Here is a 19,435-nt window from a genome sequence, read left to right on the forward strand (position 1 = left end):
TGCATAAAGAGGTCTGCTGCACACTATGCAGAGCAAACTTTAAATTAATGAATATAAAAACAGCTAAACACATGATACAATAGTTAGGATTCTGAGAAGCAAGGGAAAGCCAATTTCTCTGGGAAAAATAGTCAATCAATTAGGGAAAAAATATGCATCAGCATATGTTCAAAAATTATACAGAAATAGCTGCTATGTGAAGTTTTTCACACAGAGATGAATATGCCTCCTCCAGCTCCCGCCTGGTCAACAGCTTCGAACTGGAGTGTAATGTATTGGAAGGATCAATAACTCTGTCCTGATGAATGGGTTTAACTGAGAAGTGGTTTCCAAGAGATGCAATGGTTCTCTCGATGAAAGTTGATCTGGATGGCACATATTCTGTCATTCGACATAAGAACTCAACATGGGGCCTTGCCTGATAGAGAAAGCAGGTAAATTCACATTAATGCAAGTTTTGGAGACGTTACATTTAAAAATTCAAAGCATACTGCCGCTCTTCTTGTTACAAGGTATTTTTCAGTGAATTAACATCTTAAGTGAAGGTTATATAATCAATGTAGGGAAGTTTATTTTAAGTGCAGGTACCAGGTTTAGCAACGCTTCAATAAGATATTTATAAGATATGTACTTACATAATAAATCAGTCACTTCATGTCTGTAATTTTGTACGAATGCAATAACCACCAACAATTGGAAGTTTGCTAAAATAAGAACTCAGTGATAATAATTACTAGAGACAGGAGTTAGATACCACTGGTAATGCATGAGCAAATCTCGAAAGTGCTAATTAGACAAGCTAGAAGTGCATCATGTAATGCTATGAATGAAATAGCTCATAAACTGAGTTTTTTTATGGGAAAAGGTCAGATTTCGAGGTTAGTTTACTGAGTTTGTGAGGGCCCGGTCCATTGACTGGCCCGCACTTTCCTTGGGCCTGTGGACGGGCCCGAAGAGGCTAGGCCCAAGGCCCCATCGTGCTCCCTGGCACGAAGCAACAGAGGAAGAAGACTCATCTTCTTTCTCCTCTGAATCCGGCGAGAATCAAGGACTCCAAAGGCAATCTGAGTTCATCTAGGACTCGGAGACCTTGCCTATTTAACCTCCCCACCTCTCTTTCTCCTCCACTGACGATCATCGAGCTCCTTCCTTTCTCTTTTTCCCGTTGAAATTTGCGGCTGCCGGTCACTGTGTTCGCCAAAAATCGAGGCTGGAGAGCTTGCTGGAGCCGAGGACGGGCCCGAAGAGGCTAGGCCCAAGGCCCCATCGTGCTCCCTAGCACGAAACAACAGAGGAAGAAGACTCATCTTCTTTCTCCTCTGAATCCGGCGAGAATCAAGGACTCCAAAGGCAATCCGAGTTCATCTAGGACTCGGAAACCTTGCCTATTTAACCTCCCTACCTCTCTTTCTCCTCCACTGACGATCATCGAGCTCCTTCCTTTCTCTTTTTCCCGTTGAAATTTGCGGCTGCCTGTCACTGTGTTCGCCGGAAATCGAGGCTAGAGAGCTTGCTGGAGCCGAGGTAACACCTCAACCTTCTTCCTCTCTGATTCCTCTTCTCTCCACGACCCTAAGCCTCCCCCACTAGCCGAGAAATTGGCTGAAAATCGATTGAAAAGCTCCCCTACTCACTGTCCCTTGTTTCGTTTTTTTCTCTTCCTTTTCTGGCCATGTTCACTATTGGCGCTCGTCACAGCTCCCGATCCTTCCCTGCATTGGCCCCTGGCTGGAGCCGAACCTCCCGGTTGCCGACGAGCAGGTAGGGACCCACAATCGGCCGAGCCATGACCTCATATCGACCCTGTTTTTTGGGCTAATTGTTGCCAGCCGCCGCTGCCGACTACCCTCTGCTGGCCGCCACCTCGCCGAACCACCAAGTCCACGGCCACCAGCCCACCTTCCCTTTCTCTCCTATTACTGAGAAAGAAAGAAAGAAAGAAGAGGAGGAGAGAGAGAACCATCCCTCTTTTTCTCTCTCATACTTTCTCTCTCCTCTCTCTACTTTCTCTCTCTTCTCTCTACTCTCTCTTGATTTCTCTCTTTTCTCTGCACTTTCTCTCCATGTTCTCTCTCTTCTCTCCACTTTCTCTCTCCTCTCTCCACTTTCTCTAGACCTGAATTGACCCTGTAAAGGGCCCTAATCCGCCCTAGTGCATAAGCTGCCTACTGGACCAATCACCTTGGTTCTGTTGAATATCCCTGAAACCTCCATTGATGAATCTTGTTGATTAAACTTGGCCTAATTGAGTCCGATTCATTGAGCAAATCGTCTACACCTGACCTGCTTAGAGCCGCCGAACACCGTGACCCGACCAACCATCTCATTTCTTATTTGAATAGAAATTAATCTCGCTTTTCATATTTTTAATAGAGTTAACTGAATCGCCTAATGAAGTTTGACGATCTAAGACGAAAGAGGTAAGTAAACCTTGTACGCCTTACTAATTTCAAACTTGTAAGTAAATCTTATGCTCCTTACTAGTTTTTGAATTTTTACTTATTTATGGTATTATGAAAATATGAAAATAGAGTTAAATATTGATGATATCATGTTTTCTTAAAATTAAAGATCAAGCATACGATATTATGAAACTCATGATTTATTGCAAATTAATAGATCCATGATTGTTTTACGTTAAGCATTATTTGTGAATTATAAACTCCATATTTATGAAATTGTATTTTTGGTATGAAAAAAATAATTTCATGATTATTTTACTGTTAAATGCTTTTTTATGGGCTATGAACTCTATAAAGTCATTTAATGTTTTATTCATGTATGATTTAAGAAAATATGATTCAAGAAATATGACTTAAGAAAAATTGTTTTACGAACCATGACAAAAAGTCTCCCAGATAACCATGTATGGCTCTTAAAAGTGAAGTAGATCGACATTCAGTTTTATATGATCTTGCCAGCGGGTAATAGTAGTTGGCATACGACCCTGCCAGTGGGTAATAGTAGTTGGCATACGATCCTGCCAATGAGTAATAGTAATTAGTGTTTGTCGATTACAGCTCTGTCACGGGTATAATAGTAACCTTAGCATTTAGTCTGAGAGAAGTAATTTGATCAATAATAAATGATTTATAATTTTATTTATGCTTTATACTAGAAACTATATTTATGAAATATGAATGATTCATACATGCATGATTGGCTTTATAAACCATTTTTAATACACTGTACTATGAAATACTTCATTTTGGAATACCTGGTATTTTTCTTAAATGATGTATTGACATGAAAAACTTATGCTTAATCTGGTAAGATAGTGACAGGTTTACTTACTGAGTTGTGTCGCTTACATACTTCTATTTTTCTTATAGGATCGATAGGAACAAAGAATGGTCCAGGCTTGGAGTTAGGGCTAGCAAGCTTGGCAATTTTGTAGAAGGATTTTAGTATTTTAAATTAACTATGAATTTATAGTCAATGGTTTTCTAAATATGAGGATTATAGGCTTGATTTTTATGTTTAGATTTAGAAACTCTAAACCAATATTGGTGTTTATTTAATGAATAATGAAATTAAATTCCTATTTATTCTATTATATTTGAGATGGATTTGAAAGCTATATGAAACGTTTGGCTTCATGTTATCGTGGGTCGTACCCCTCGGTAGCACAGCCATATCATGTTCTGAATCTAAGGCATGACAAATCATGCTCCAGATCTGGGGTGTGACAGAGTTTATAATCTAAAACTTAAGCAGGAAAATTCTATCTTGCAAGTGATTAGATAATCCATTTAATTTTATGTTCTCCATTGAGCTACTTATTATTAAGTCACCAACAGGATACATCAAAAAAATTGGCCAAGCATGTTAATGGGAGCACTGTGATCTGATCATCAGACTTCAAACAAATCAACACACCATGAACTAAAGTGAAACTCGCCACAAGGCATCATTAAAAGGAAAAAGTTCTCTTTTAATAATTAAATTTATACAAAAGAAATAGAGTAGAAAATCATCATGAATTGGAATTCAACAATTCAGCAAGCTTGTCATGTCCATATATGATGCATTGTACAGTGTACACAGATACAGAAGCAGTAGTACCTCAGTTACAATTAGCTACACTGTATTGTACTATGTTAAACCCTAGGACATGTTAAAGAGTGCTCAGTATCTATTAAGTATTCCGTATAATATATTAACACAATGTGTTGCGCATCCATATACATGCCCTAAATTTCAGATAAATAATGGTTGATACGTAAAATCGCATATCATATCCATATCACGTCAACTTGGAATATAAATACTAATATGAATGGTCTTGACATTTGATTTTTGTTACAAGAAAAAATCAAATTGCTCAACATATTAGCATGAGACGGGGGAAAATAGTGAAACCATAGAACAAAGCCTGATCAAATCCATGACTACGAGGCATTCAGGAAGGACGTGTCGAAGATCAAATCATTCTTAGTAAGTCAGCATCATATTCTTGATATAAAGTCATAAAAGGATATAGCAAAGAAACAAAAAACATACTGATCGATACTTGGGAGCTCGCGAGGGAATTTTCAGGTATTCCATATTCTTGATATCATAATCCCATAAAAATGATGTGTGGTGGACCCATCGATTTTTAGTTATGGATTGAGCATTTCCACCAAACTTGCGAGAACCGATTGCATAATCTGAAAATATGTAGGTAACGAGAATCTGATCAGCAAGCATTGTATTAGATAAATGATAGCAGAATTGATAATGGACATAAAGTTTGTAGCCTTGAACTTCTACAGTCCTTAAAGAACTAAAATTACCAGTAAAATAGGTATCAAGTACTGTTAAGCTCGCATACATGTAGTACAAGAAAATTTCTGCAAGATAGAAAGAGAAACAGAGATTGGGAATAAAGACAGAACAAATCAATTTAGATGGTTTGGCCATCTGCAGATGGATTTAAAAGAACTATTACATTTGTACTTTCCTACTTCAGGCAATAAGCAATCATGTAGGATTTAAAGAGATAAGTGCAAAACTTTGAGCTAAGGCCTTGTCTGGATATTCATGTATGTAAAGAGCATGTGACTGACAATGATGCATTTGCACAAAATTAGTAATGTCATCTCAGACATCACTTTTCTTATGCTATCTATACACATACAAATAAGAGCATATGCACAAAACGAGTAACATCGATGAACTTGCACAAACTGAATATTTAATGAAAATATCCTTGACTGTTGACAATGATGGAAGCTGTCTGCCAAATTATTTTTTCTGCACGTTATTGCACACCAACTTAAAATTTGATGCCTCCCAGTATGAGCCACTCATCTTTCCTCCCAAACGACCAAGATGTCCTTCCTGCTTCCATGAAGGTACCAAAGCAGCCTTAAAACCCCCTATTCCAATTACTCTCACTTTCATCTGAGATTAGAAAGAATCTTATCTTTAGATAGCAGCATTATAGTTGTCCATACAACACTCTCTATCTCATAAAAGCAGTTTACCTCAAACTGAGAAGCGATAGCATGCAGATCTGGATACACTTCACATGGCCATGATGCATACTTAATAGCACTATGTGAATTGGTGTCTTAGGCTGCATGCGACAGCTAAGGTGATGGGGACATCAGAGCCCTTCATCCAGATGATCCTGAGCCTCCGGATTGAGCCAGACGCATTTATTTGCATTTAGGGATTTATTTGTGGTTTATTTTATTTCTGAGTTTATTTGCATTTTAGGGCTTATTTGTGGTTTATTTGTGTTATTTGTGGGCTTATTAGGATTTATTGTTGTGTAAGGGGGTTTATGCAAGTTGTGTATTTGGACCCTATATATAGGGAACTATTTTCATGATTAGGGTTTAATGAAGTGATTTGGAATTTTCTTTCCCCTACGTTCTTTCTTCTCTTCTTCTCCTCTCCTCCACTATTCTTCCTGCGTCTCTACAACCTCTTTTTCCTTCTCCTTCTCTTGTTCTTCCTTCTTCTCCTCTTCCCCCGCACTGGTGCTGCATCAACTTGGTATCAGAGCAAGAGGCTTTGCCCCTGCTGCCAAAGCCACGGTCCCGTGTTTCCTCTTTTCCTTTCTCTCTCGGTTTTCACCAGCCCCCCTTCCCCTCTGTCGGTTTTCACCGGAGAAAAAAAAAAAAAAAAAAAAGAGAACAACCCCTCGATTTCAAAACAGAAGAAGGAAAAGAAGAAACCCTTCGGTGGTCTCCCCACCACCCGTCACCACACCCACGCCCACCCTCGCCGGCTGCTTCCTCTCCGCCACACCCTACCGCCAACATCGCCGCCGTGACTTTAGTTCATCGCTGGAGATCGTCGCAATCCCACGAAAGCGCCGCTGTGCCCGAGCTCTTTGTGTTGGTCACCGGCTAGCCGTGTCCGACCCTCGGAGGAGGTCACTGCCCCGTGGGTATCCGTAGCCGGCCGCCGCCCGTCGCTGCGAACCCCAGAGTCGCCACTGCGATCTCCATCCCGTCTCGCAGCCACCGCCACAAAATCCGGCGCATCCCCAACGAATCCGTCGGAGGTTGAAGACGGCCAGCTAAACGGGTAAGTCTCAGACCTGTTAGCCCGCCACACTAGCTCGGATCCGTTCCGAAAAAAAAAAAAAAAAAAAGCAGCGCACGTGAGTTGCACATGCGGATGAACGGGTATCGGAGCGGGTTGCACCATAAAATCCGGACCCGATAACCCGAACCTGTAATTCAAAAAAAAAAGAAAAAAAAAGAAAAAAAAAAGAGTAGCACGTGCCTTGCACGCGACAAAAAAAAAAAAAAAAAAGGGAAAATCCTTACCTCTGTCCGTCGTCTCGATCGGCCGCCGCTTCTTCTTCCGCCGTTGCCAAGCCGCATCACTGCGTCCGCCGTCGCTTCTCCACCACCGCCTACGCCGCCGCCACTTCGCCGTCGCCACCGCCCGCTTAGCACGGCCCCACCGTCGCCGCAGCGCCGCCAAGCCGTGCGCCTCTTTCCCCGCGGACGATCGCAGCATCGCCGCTGACCGTGAAGCGTCGCTCCACCCTAGCCGCCGCAGCCGTCGCCCCTCCGGCCTCGCCACCCCCGCCGCCGTCGAGATCCGTCGCCAACCCACCTCCCATACTGCACCGCCCTCGCCGCCTCGCCGTTTCCGCCTCCGCTCGCACACAAACGCCGCCCCACCTCAACGCGCCACCGTCGTCACCGCAGCTCTGCCGCCACCCGCCTGCCGCTTCGTCTGCGCCGCCGCCGGCCGTCCCCATTCCGAACCCCTGTCACCTTCCGCCCCCCCCCCCCTTTTTTCCCCTTATTCCTTTTCGTCTTCGGCCACTGCAGCTCAACCGAGCAACCCTCCATCGACCCCAGACAGGCCCCTTTTGGGCCCAAGTTTCGGGCCACCCCACCTCACGGGCCCAAGCCAGCAAGCCCTCATTACAGAGGCCTGATCCGATCTCACAAAATTCCAACAGGTCCACTCCCCGCCATTTTACAAGCCCAGCAGACTCACCAAGGTGCTGTGATCAGAACTAAATTGAAGCCAATTGAAGGGTCCATCAGCTGCAGCCGCGCACCAATCGTCATCCCAGCCCACGAGCACACAATTTTGGTCGACTACTTCACGACAGGTGATAGGTTTCCACTTTTCTTGGGCTTGTTCATTTAATTATGTTCTAGTTCTCTTGCATGATAGCCACATTTTGAAAACTTATATTGCTGTTATAATTCAGAACATTGAACCTTTCACTTCCGAACCCGTCCTCTTACCCTTTAAATCTTGACATTAAATTAGCACACCCTAGTAACAGGACGTTTCTCAACATTATTCGATCAGATTGATTTAGGATCAGAACAACTGTACTACTTGATTGCAATCTAATTTCTTAAATTGAATAATCTTAATCCCATGTTACAACTTCTGAATAACCGAAGTAAAAATCAGCAACATTTAAATTTTAAGTTATTATTGTGGAGACTTGCTGATTTCTGAAATCATAGTAGATTGCATTAGTAGGTTGTCCTGCATCAAATTTGGTCCTACATCATAGTTATTAGGGTTTCATTAGTGACACTGCATTTCACATCATCACCTAGTGTCATCATTGCATGTCAACCTGTAGTGACATGGAGTACTATTTCAGTCAACCTAAAACCCCTGTAACTACCATGAATTCCGACATTTTGAGGTATATTAAGGAACAGATCGTTGCCATACGGACTGGATACAAAGAATTCACACAAGAGATCCGTGAGCTCAGGCAAAATTCTAGGACCCCTACACCGCCAACCCCTGTTGCAGCCCAACCTAAAATCGGTTTGGTTGCACCACCTGTAACCCTTCCCCATTCTCTTGGGCACCAAACCCAACCACATAGCATCCCAATGTCCTATTAGGACCTACCTGATTACTGAACCAGAAGTTAGGAGCCAAGAGGTCGAATATGTTGAAGAAGTCTATGAACCAAATATAGAAGACTATGAAGAAGACTTTGAAGACGAACCTATAGAATTAGATTTTGTCCAAAATGATTCCCAAAGGGAGACTATTGATCTAAATACAACCAAGTCATTTCACATCACTACTGTGGAAGAGGTAGTGATAGATATTGAGAGCCAGTCACCTGAATTGGCACTTGTAGCTAAAGATACCCATGTGGAGTCCAATCTTGAACATTCCCCTATAGTAGTTTTCCTTCTAGAGGAGTTTAATGATGTAGTCCCTGATGATCTTTCGGATGCACTTTCTCCGATGTGTGATATCCAACACGCAATTGATCTAGTTTCCGGAGTATTTTTGCCCAACCTTCAACATTATAGGCTCAACCCAAATGCATATGCTAGGACCTGGAGTTTAATATTACCGACAGTTGAGTTTGCATATAATAGTTCGGTTCATAAGTCCATAGGCATAAATCCGTTTGAGGTGGTGCATGATTACAAACCTAGGCAACCCATAGACCTGTTTTTCATGTCTCATCAGTATAGAGTCTTTGAGTCTGCACAATCAATTGCATCACATCCACATTCATCGCATCAAGAAATCAGCAATTGCAGTCACTTTAATAACTTAAAATATAAATTCCTTGCTGATTTAACCAGACATTATAATGAGTTAAGTGAAAGAGATTACGTCATGATAAGAATTAGGTTTGAACGACTTTCTTCGGAAACGTTTAAGAAATTGCAAACTTGTAGTGCAGAACCGTTCAAAATCTTAAAGACAACCAGTTCGAATGCATATGTTGTGGATCTTCCTGATGACTATGGGATTAGTGCGACATTTAATATTGAAGATTTAGTCCCATACAAAAAGTTAATATTCATGCCTTCTGACCCCTTTATTGATATACCTACCCATGTTGGACACCCTGACCTCTTACCTGCTGTTGAGCCACCACCTTCCAAATCTCATGCACGCAGAGAACAAATAGAACATATATTGGATGAGCAGGTTATTTCAACCAGGAATGGTAGTTACCAACGTTACCTTGTTCGGTGGAAAGGTCGACCAAAGTCTGATGTGACGTGGATTTCCAGAGCACAGTTGCAGCGCCTTGACCCCGATCTTCTGGAGCAGTACGACAGCCGGCCAGACTTGTACTCGACGGGGTCGAGTTTTTCTCACCCGGGAGGAGTTGATGGGGACATCAGAGCCCTTCATCCAGATGATCCTGAGCCTCCGGATTGAGCCAGACGCATTTATTTGCATTTAGGGATTTATTTGTGGTTTATTTTATTTCTGAGTTTATTTGCATTTTAGGGCTTATTTGTGGTTTATTTGTGTTATTTGTGGGCTTATTAGGATTTATTGTTGTGTAAGGGGGTTTATGCAAGTTGTGTATTTGGGCCCTATATATAGGGAACTATTTTCATGATTAGGGTTCAATGAAGTGATTTGGAATTTTCTTTCCCCTACGTTCTTTCTTCTCTTCTTCTCCTCTCCTCCACTATTCTTCCTGCGTCTCTACAACCTCTTTTTCCTTCTCCTTCTCTTGTTCTTCCTTCTTCTCCTCTTCCCCCGCACTGGTGCTGCATCATAAGGCCACTGATCATACAAGCCTGTTGATGCACTCCATGGCCCACTTGGCATACATCATCATCTGGATGACGATCACATCCAGATGTAGCACAAGCATTGCCCTTTCTCAAACCTTGACCGCTCTCTTCAAGCCTGTTTCACAAATTAGGCCATCCATCAACCCAACTCTCAAGAAACATCCACAGAAATTATGATTGAGGTGTTCCAATGGGCCTATATGCACCAAGTATTGACTGAAGCAACTCTCCTATAGTGTATGTTCTTTTATATGAATCAGCCCCATGAAAAGATGAAGTAGATAGATGGCAGTAGTCCGCAACATCCAGGACATATAATGCAGGTAGTTAGAGAGGAGCCTTTTATCACTCCCAAACATTCGCTTTGTGCGCCTTTCACCTTGTAAACATGTGCATGTGTGTGCACAAGCAGCAACATGATTGCATCAGCAATCACAACTGGTGTTCATGAACATTATATAGGCGACTCGAAGACCAAGAAAGCTTGCAATATTCATAATTTCCTGCACAAATCGAGTACATAAGCATCATATGTTCAGAATCGTTGATGATCCCCCCATCATCTATATGTTTTCTCCCTCCAAGATGACCTGCTATGCAAAAGGAGTTGCTCTACAGACATTCGAGGTTTCATTCTTGTATTCACTTGTCCCTTGTCTACCAACCAATAGAAAAACTAAGGCCACAACTACACAAAAAATTTTAAATCACAAGAAAATGTAGTGCCAAATCTTCACACCATAAAAGGAGGCAATCATTGGGCTCCTAATCATTCTCACTCAAAGGCATCAACTTCGTAACTTCCAACCCTTCCTTGTAACAGAAAGAGTGCTAGAATTTCCTCCAAATAGACAATTTGATGGATTTATCCCTCGTCTTGCTTCCCACTTCTCCTTGCACCATATCCTTGCATTAAATTGAGGATGTGGCATGTAATTTCTAAATTAAGTTCAAGTTCAGATTTTTATATTTTATTGAGGAACTGTGGTGCAACTTAAAGAGGGTATCTAGTGCAAATTGGAGAGAGAGAGAGAGAGAAAGCAAGTAACAAGAATACTAGAGTTATGATAAAAATTAGAGCAGATAATAGTAGTTATTTTTAATATCTCACGAAAGATCATGACAGCGCATAAGATACATGATTTATTCAAGATGTTCCATAAGGGATTATAGTCAAACAACATAGAAAAGAAATATTCGAGCCTAAAGTATCATATTTAAATAACAATCAATCAAAAGAATATTAATGTAGACTTTGCGATGAACTCAGAGATTTCCAATGGCAGACTATATTTAGAGGCTCATGTCACATGGAAGGTGAGTAGTTTTTTTTTTTTTCTTTTTAATTGGAAAAAAAGACTGGAACTGAGTTTGTTGTGGCTCTTTGGATTCTATGCCTTCAAATGAAAACAGCTCCATATGTCAAGTGCATCATATTCCTTCATGCAGACTCTTTGCAAGTCTACAGGATTTTTGGAGGACTTCTCCTTGGTTGCATGTGCATAATCTGTCACCAATAAGGTAGATCTCCAACCACCCTGCCATGTAAATTACTTAGCAGTTTCCTCTCTTGCCTAATATTGCATTGACATCAAGCTGCCAGAAGGTCATGAAAATATGCTCGAGCGTTCTGTGGAATTTTAGCTCTGCTCTATAGAGGACCCATATCCGATGGGAAAAGAACTGGGCAATGATGACTGGAAGAACTCAAGAAAGGATTTGAAGGTCAACTTCAACATTGCTGGGCCAAATGCTCTCCCTCTCTGGAATTGAGCATACATCCATCCTTCCTATTTATCACTACATCATCCACGGTCAATCTGAATCCGCTCCAAGAAAGTTCTGAAAAATTGCTAATCTTGTACGACCTCCCCTACTGGTGAACAAGTGATGATACTACTGTGATCATGGGGCAGATGACAGAGAATATGCATTCAAAGCATCCATTACAAATTGTCAACTTACAAGGTGGGTAAAGAAGTTTAGAGGGAGGAGAGGATTATCTGAAAGGTTTCTTGTGTATGATTATCCTGCTCGAGGTGTCTCAGAACTCGCAATAGTTAATTATGTTCTTTAATAAACTTTCCTACCTCAATTGTTGGGGCAATTATTTGGTGGATAATTCGTACAGGACACGATGCTAGAATTTTCAGAGCTGCAACAAATTGTGTGAAGGAGGTTAAACTTGATCTGAAATTTTATTGGCTTAAATGTTCATCTGTTTTTTCCTAAATTTAACGAGAAAGAAATAAGTCCAGTGAGTTATGCTTGTGGACTACTTCTGTTCTATTGCATTTAATGAGCTTAATGAAATGAAGCGATGGGATTACTTATCTTTTTCTTAAAAAAGGAGATAAAAATTCCTCCCCGAATGTAGGAGGCTAAGGAAATACTGCTATGTCTTCTTAGATGTCACCAAAAATTACATGTTTTTGGACATCAAAACAGGTTTGTTTTCAGGGACAGTGATGATGAACAATGATGATGTTCACAAAGAAAGATGACAAATATTACATCCACTTTAAAAGGCAGACCTCAATGTGGATGAAATGGACAGTTCATGGTCATAACTAACTCATACTGGTGTTTCAAATGCTGCCAAAACATAAATTGCTTCTTGTTCATTTGTTATAAGTGTTTCAATAGCAGAACAATTATTTAGATTTGAGACTGAGACATGTCTCAAATATGTGATATCCAAGAATGAACGAATTTTAAAGCAAATGAACTACTCCAGAATTGATCATACATCAAAACTCATAAAGATAAGAAACATATAGCCTGTCAAGTATCATGAAGGGAACTCCCAAACGAAAATTATTGCATATAATGAACAGGACTATATCAAGGAGACTAATGTATTATTTGAAGCGGATGGGCTATGGTAAAACATCACACAATGAAACATATATTCCTAGTTGAAAGAACTGTAATGATGTCAAATTGTGCAAACCATGCAAATGAAGGAGCTCGAATTTTTCCTTTTACTTACCATTTTCTTGGAGATGGAAATCACCAAACCCATGAAGCACATCCTTGTACAACTGGCCTGTCCAAGACATAAGAGGGTGAGGATATGGTTGCAGCCCAGGAATAGCATCCTTATTGCAAATAAAAGTGACAAAAATTGTCCCATCATCAACAATAACAGTTCCTCCTCCAGAAAACCTTCTAATCACAGGAACACGATCGCGAAGCACAGACTTTAGATCAATAAGTTCTGAAGGTCTCCTGATGTTAAACATTCCCATTCACAGTCAGTATTTTATTCACAGCCCAATTATTTCTATGAGATTGTCCAAACAATACATTGAATAAGACTTCAAGAATAAAATTATCAGTCACAACTCACAACTGCCCCTAGTCACAAACAAGAGAGTAGACAAGAAGGTGAAAAAAAATAAAATAAAGAGAGTAATGAAAGGAGAGATTTACCCAGATATCCCCATGACTATATTAGGACGATTTGTTCCATCATTAATAATGCACCAATTATCCGATGAGCTCCTGAGAAGCCTTTCCTCCAAATGTAGCTGCTGTAGAATAGGAACTGCTCTCAAACTAACAAGATTCATCAGAGGAAGACCATCTCTAACTCGATGTAGAATCATCTCCCGAGTGAACTAAATAGTTCTGCAATTGTGTCCCTTTTAGTAAAGAGAACAACGTTGTTTCTCAAGAAAAAAAAAAGAATCGGAACTTTGGACATAATATAGCATTACCTCAACAGTTTCTATCACAAGTTAAGATATTTTTATTTGTACCTACCATATGCTAGAAGATTGATCATGAATTTCTTAAAAAATATTTTATTTATTTATATTATGTAGGAAATAAAATTTTATCCAATTTCTTCTGTCTGAACGACAGCACCTAAAAAAAGGAGCCTCTTTTTCCTACAATCGAAGTGCTTCTAAGGTTTTACGGATCAAAAGACGAGGTTTTATGATCTAAAAACCATCAAAAAGAAATCACCTCTCCCTCTCCCTCTCTCTCTCCCCCCCCCCCCCCCCCCCCCCTCTCTCGCAGCAACACCATTAACAGTACCTGCACCAAGAACAGATCAAATCCACTACAAAAATAGTTCATTCCTCCATGTTTAAGTTTTCCAACATCCTCCAAATAAACAAAAATTTCTTTTTTTTAATATAAGGTAAGATAGTTGGGATCAACTGAAGCAGTAAACCGATCGCAGTTATCAATCCATGAAAGCAAGCAAAAAGAAAGAAAAAGAACTGGGGGAAGAAAAAGAGATATTTGTTACCTGAGACCGAGAGAACCCTCGCGCCCCCCTTGCCAAACTCCCTCCGGTTAGGACGGCAACGGACCACAATATACATGAGGGTACTGATTTACAATTACCCCCTCATGAATGCATCTTATGACAGATAACTCCATTTATCAAAAGATTTAAGGCATAAACTCCCTGACCGTTAAAAGTTGATATAACAGTGGCAAACGGCTGTATCCTGTTTTCTTCGGACAGAGCACTCGATGACCAAAGCCAGAGACTTTTGAATCCATGACAGTCCATCGGCCCTGCGTGAATGGATTTGCTCTCCTCATCCACAGCATGCCTTCTCCTCTCGTCCAACCCACGCAATCCTTCGCTTCTCGGCGGAACAGCTTAGATCTCTTGAAAAGATTCACGGAGGCTAGGAATTTGAATTTGGGAAAGGCCATTAATGCACAGCTGATCAGGACGTTCCAACTTGATTTAATCCAGGCGAATTATTTGATTAATATCTATGTCAAATGTGGTCAGCTTCATCTCGCCCGTCGACTCTTTGATACAATGCCCGAGAGAAACAATGTCTCTGGTAATGCACTAATGGCAGGCTATTTTCATGCTGGGTTTCCATTGGAAGCGCTTGCAGTGTTTAAATCGATGGATTTGAGCCAGCTGCCTGGGGGCCCAAACGAGTACATGCTCACAACGGTCCTCGCTTGTTGTGCGGAAGTCCGCGCCCTCGAGGAGGGTCAGCAATGCCATGAATATGCGCTGAAGTCTGGATTGGTGTCGCATTCTTATGTCAGAAATGCGCTTCTCCACATGTACAGTAAGTGTTCAGGCATGGAAGATGCGTTGCAAGTTTTCAAGACCATACCAGGTTTTGATATCTTTGCATTTAATTCCATGATCAATGGATTTTTAGAGCATGGGCAATTGAATTATGCCTTGGAAGTAGTGAGTGGTATGGTGAAGGAGGTTGCCTGGTGGGATCATGTCTCGTACGTTGCTGTTCTTGGCCTTTGCGCTGATTCAAAGGATATGAAGTTGGGAAGGCAAGTTCACAGCCAAATTCTTAGAAGAGGAGTTGAGTTCAGTGTCTTTGTTGGTAGCGCAATCGTGGATATGTATGGGAAATGGGGTGATGTTCAAAGTTCCCGGCATGCTTTCGATAGGCTGCTGAATAAGAATGTAGTCTCATGGACAGCAGTTATGGCAGTCTGTGTACAAAATGGATGCTTTGAAGAAGCCCTGAAGTTATTCCTAGAGATGGAATTAGCTGGTGTTCGGCCTAATGAGTTCACCTATGCTGTTGCTCTGAATGCCTGCGCAGGTTTGTCGGCTTTGAAAAATGGTGATGCACTGAATGCTCATGCAGAAAAATTAGGATATAAGGCTCAACTGACTGTTGGTAATGCTTTGATTAACATGTATTCTAAGAGCGGCAGTATTGATGATGCAAAGAGAGTATTCACAAGCATGCCTTATCATGACATCATTTCTTGGAATTCAATTATAACTGCTTACTCCCATCATGGGCTTGCTAAGGAAGCTTTGGAAGCTTTCCATAATATGTTGAAAGAGGTGGTTCCAACATATGTGACTTTTGTTGGGGTTCTATCAGCATGTGGTCACTTGGGTCTAGTAGATGAAGGGTTCTACTATTTGAATCATTTCATGAGGGAAGTAGGAATAGGACCTGGTGTGGAACATTATACATGTATGGTCGGGATGCTGTGTCGTGCTGGTCTACTAGATGAGGCTGATAGATTTATGAGATATAAATATGTTGATTGGGACGTCGTCGCATGGAGAACTCTTTTAAGTGCTTGTCAAGTACATAGAAATTGTGGTCTTGGTCAGAAAATTGCTGACCATATCCTTAAGTTGGATCCTGATGATGTAGGAACGTATATCTTGTTATCTAATATGTATGCTAAAGCAAACAGGTGGGATGGAGTTGCAAAAGTTCGGAAGTTAATGCGAGAAAGAGATATTAAGAAAGAACCTGGAGTCAGCTGGATACAGGTGAGGAATGAGACCCATGTTTTTGCTTCAGAGGACAAGAAACATCCGTGGATGAGCCAGATCAATGAGAAAGTAGCAGAACTAATAGCCCAAATAAAGCTAATTGGATATGTTCCGAACATTGCTAGTGCATTGCATGATGTTGAGGATGAGCAAAAGGAAGAGTACCTTAGATATCACAGCGAGAAGCTGGCTATTGCTTTTGGGCTTATTTGCACACCGCCAGGCGCACCTATCCATGTCATGAAGAACCTTCGTATGTGTGATGATTGCCACATTGCCACAAAACTTATATCAGTCATCGTAAACAGGAAGATAATAGTTAGGGATGCCAACCGCTTCCATTGTTTTGAGAGTGGAGTATGCTCTTGCGATGATTACTGGTGATCTGGGGAAAAAAAAGCTCTCTCAAAGGATAACAAAAGCAGAAGATTTGCTGGATCATATTGAAAATGCGTACTCCTGTCTTGGAGCTGCTTCTGCACATGCGGTCTGCTGATGCTGAGCTCTTTGAGTTAACTCTCTAAAGTCTTAAACGCCCATCCAGATTTTCGTGAGATATTCCTGTGATTGGTAAGCCATGAAAGAATTCTGAATCACAACTAATGCACATATGTAACATAATTAGCAGCCCATGATTTTTTTTTTTTTGAGAAATAGCAGCTCAGAATGGATAGCTTTAATTATTTGGTAATAGAGCTTTTGTTTAGGCAATGAAGAATTTTTAAGTCATTTGTGTGCTAATGAATATTAAAAATATGTGAGAATCTCACAATAGTGCTTTCCCTAGGACTTTCTTATTTGTTTCTTCCTTGATCTAAATTCTGCTGTTTGTAGACAGTCATTCTCAAGATGGGTGCGTGTAGTTGTGTTGCCAACTATGAGAAGAGAAGATCTGAAAAACTAGCTCCATTTCCATCTTGTAACCTTGCTGTGTTTATGCTCTTAAGATCAGGATTTTAGTTGACTACAATCTAGTATAGTAGAAGATTTTCTGTGAAAGGTCCAATGGTGGATATAGCACTTCTCTTCACCCAAATTCGCTACCTGTAAGTTTGTTGACATCCCATATGAGGCCAGTAACTGTTTCTTTTTTTGGATATTATTAACATTGTTATGATGCGTCTTGTATTTAGATAATAGACTGCTAAAAGGGTCTCTTCACTCATGCCTTCAGCAAAGGGCTTGAAGGCTAATGCGGGGCCACATGTGCAACATCTTATGTCTCGCAACTGGCCAATCTGGGGGTTTCAGGGGCAAAGCCCCCAACCCAATTTTTTTTAGGTGTTCATACGTGTGTGGATTTCGCCCGTCTTAGGGCTTCCAGGGATTACGCCTCTGTACTTTGGAGATTTCGAGTACCTGTGAGATTAAGGGTTTTTGCGTTTGGGTCTCCTCCTCTTTGTACTTTCTCCATCATTAGTGAAGCTTTCTCCAATCATCTCTGCCTGTGGACATAGGCCATAAGTTGAACATTCAAATTTCTATGTTTCTTCTCTCTCCCTTTGTTTAGTTTGCTGTCTCTAGACCTGAACTCTGCATAATAAATATTGAAATAATAATGAACTGCATGACTGATTTTATTGCAATAAGCTATTTTTTCTTTGGGCTATGCTCGCTTCTGCAAGTGTTTCTACTAGTAGGGTATCTACATTTAGCTTCTTTTTCTCAAAAAGAAAATTCTACATTTGGCTTGTTTTGTAAGGACTGAATATTTGTAAGTTTGATAGGCATTTCATCAGTAGTAAAGCACACACTTCAGCAGGTTTCTGTGGCTGAAATATTTCCCCTTTTTTATTAGAAAAAAGAAAAGAAAGAAATTTTGAAGAAAGAATGAACTGATGGTTGATACATAGCGTGAAAAGCTATTTTACTTGGTTGCTTCATTGTTCGTAGTTGCTATCTGCTTTCAGCACATGGTTCTCCAATAAAAGAAACCTACGTTTAGGTTCTGCTGTAGTGCGCTATCTAGTGTTTAGGTTTGAAGGTTCAGAAGTGATAAATGCATTTGAGTGATATTCTTTTGGATAAGATGGACCTTCTTTTTTCACTCCCATTTACATTCTGTTCTTCTACATGTTTGAATTTTGAAGTAGCTGTTTCTTTCAAGTTCCTGGTGAGAATGGCTGTCAGAGCCAACTGTTCAAGCTTCTTCTTCAGCAACAAGCTTTTCCATAAGTTTGCTTCTTTGTATCTGTTATATTTTTCATACATCAACTTGTTGTGATCTTCCAGGTTCCAGATTCCAGCTCATCAGGGTACTTCAGAAAGCCTTGCCCAGATTATCACATGCCGTGTCTGCTGCATCATAATCAATAAACAATTTGTGTGAGATCTCTAAACAGTGAACAGAGGGTAACATGAAAAAAAGCAGATGCAAGCAGCAAGTTCGCCACTATTTCTTGGCTGGAGGTTAGCAGCATGATCCTTGCACTAGGATTCATAAGGAAGGAGATATGAAGGTGCATAATCTATAAAGTATGCCATTGACTTCTCAGGGTCATGTACTGCAACTATATGGCTGGTGTACAATTTCAACTATGCAAGCTGTCTGAACTATATGGCTTGTGTAGAATCTCAACTATGCAAGCTGTATGTTATAGTGTCTCCATCTAGCATATTCACATCAGTTAATTTATCTTTCATTCTGAAGTCTTTTATTGTCGATATCGATGTTAGTTCACAGCATAGTTTGTCTGATTTTATGAATACATATATTTGCCAATAAAGTCTAGAAGTTTTTATTTTCATCAGATAGAAACCATTAAGTTTTTTATTGTGCTTAATTTACCATAACTTAGCTACTAATCTGAAATTATGAATACGGTGGCATGAAGCTTTATCACAGGTTCCAAAGCAATTCTTTTGTAGTAATGCATTTAAGTGGAGAAATAAGAAAATAGCCACAATCAAGTAATGGCTCAATCTTATAACTAGACAACAACAAACCCATATAGTCATGGATGTTTCTTAATAAGTAGGACTAAACTTCGCTCTCATCTAGGATACTAAACCATGACCGATGTATCTATCAGAAGCATTGCATATCCTTTTGAATATGGCCTGAAATCCCCTAGCTTATATTTTATGCATCTGGAGAAATTTGTGAATGTAATCCTATTTAGGGATTCCAATACTATTAAACTCGGAGATGTCTTCATGAACTTAACTA

General features: G+C 40.5%; 2 protein-coding genes across 4 annotated transcripts; one reads left to right on the forward strand and one right to left on the reverse strand.

Annotated features, from left to right (window-relative positions):
* Positions 1-14,401, reverse strand: LOC103718813 (Biotin/lipoate A/B protein ligase family). 3 transcript variants are annotated; one of them, XM_008807798.6, is made up of 6 exons: positions 14,269-14,401; positions 13,440-13,637; positions 12,997-13,235; positions 4,779-4,835; positions 4,504-4,652; positions 1-418 (listed from the first exon to the last, which is right to left on the reverse strand). In XM_008807798.6, the coding sequence occupies exons 2-6, from the start codon at positions 13,613-13,615 to the stop codon at positions 176-178; spliced, it is 864 nt and encodes a 287-aa protein (XP_008806020.3). In that variant the 5' UTR covers positions 13,616-13,637; positions 14,269-14,401; the 3' UTR covers positions 1-175. The 3 variants fall into 3 exon arrangements, with proteins under 3 accessions (XP_008806020.3, XP_008806023.3, XP_088577875.1); XM_008807801.6 differs by lacking the exon at positions 4,779-4,835; XM_088721749.2 differs by lacking the exon at positions 14,269-14,401 and having other exon boundaries at positions 13,440-13,953.
* Positions 14,023-18,908, forward strand: EMB2744 (Pentatricopeptide repeat (PPR) superfamily protein). The gene is made up of 2 exons (XM_008807814.6): positions 14,023-16,836; positions 18,499-18,908. The coding sequence occupies exon 1, from the start codon at positions 14,527-14,529 to the stop codon at positions 16,648-16,650; it is 2,124 nt and encodes a 707-aa protein (XP_008806036.1). The 5' UTR covers positions 14,023-14,526; the 3' UTR covers positions 16,651-16,836; positions 18,499-18,908.
* Positions 18,909-19,435: the final 527 nt, after the last annotated feature.

Source organism: Phoenix dactylifera, chromosome 5 (assembly GCF_051530095.1).
Source record: "Phoenix dactylifera cultivar Ajwa chromosome 5, Ajwa_hap1_PhDact_Kaust_v1.1, whole genome shotgun sequence".
NCBI lineage: Eukaryota > Viridiplantae > Streptophyta > Magnoliopsida > Arecales > Arecaceae > Phoenix > Phoenix dactylifera.

Coding starts and splice junctions, on each gene's coding strand:
- LOC103718813 (XM_008807798.6), bottom strand. CDS start 13,615: ATGATTCTACATCGAGTTAGAGATGGTCTTCCTCTGATGAATCTTGTT. Junction 4,836..12,996: donor TTTCCATCTCCAAGAAAATG/GTAAGTAAAAGG, acceptor TCTATCTTGCAG/AAATTTTCTTGTACTACATG. Junction 419..4,503: donor GAGCTCCCAAGTATCGATCA/GTATGTTTTTTG, acceptor TTTCTCTATCAG/GCAAGGCCCCATGTTGAGTT.
- EMB2744 (XM_008807814.6), top strand. CDS start 14,527: ATGACAGTCCATCGGCCCTGCGTGAATGGATTTGCTCTCCTCATCCAC.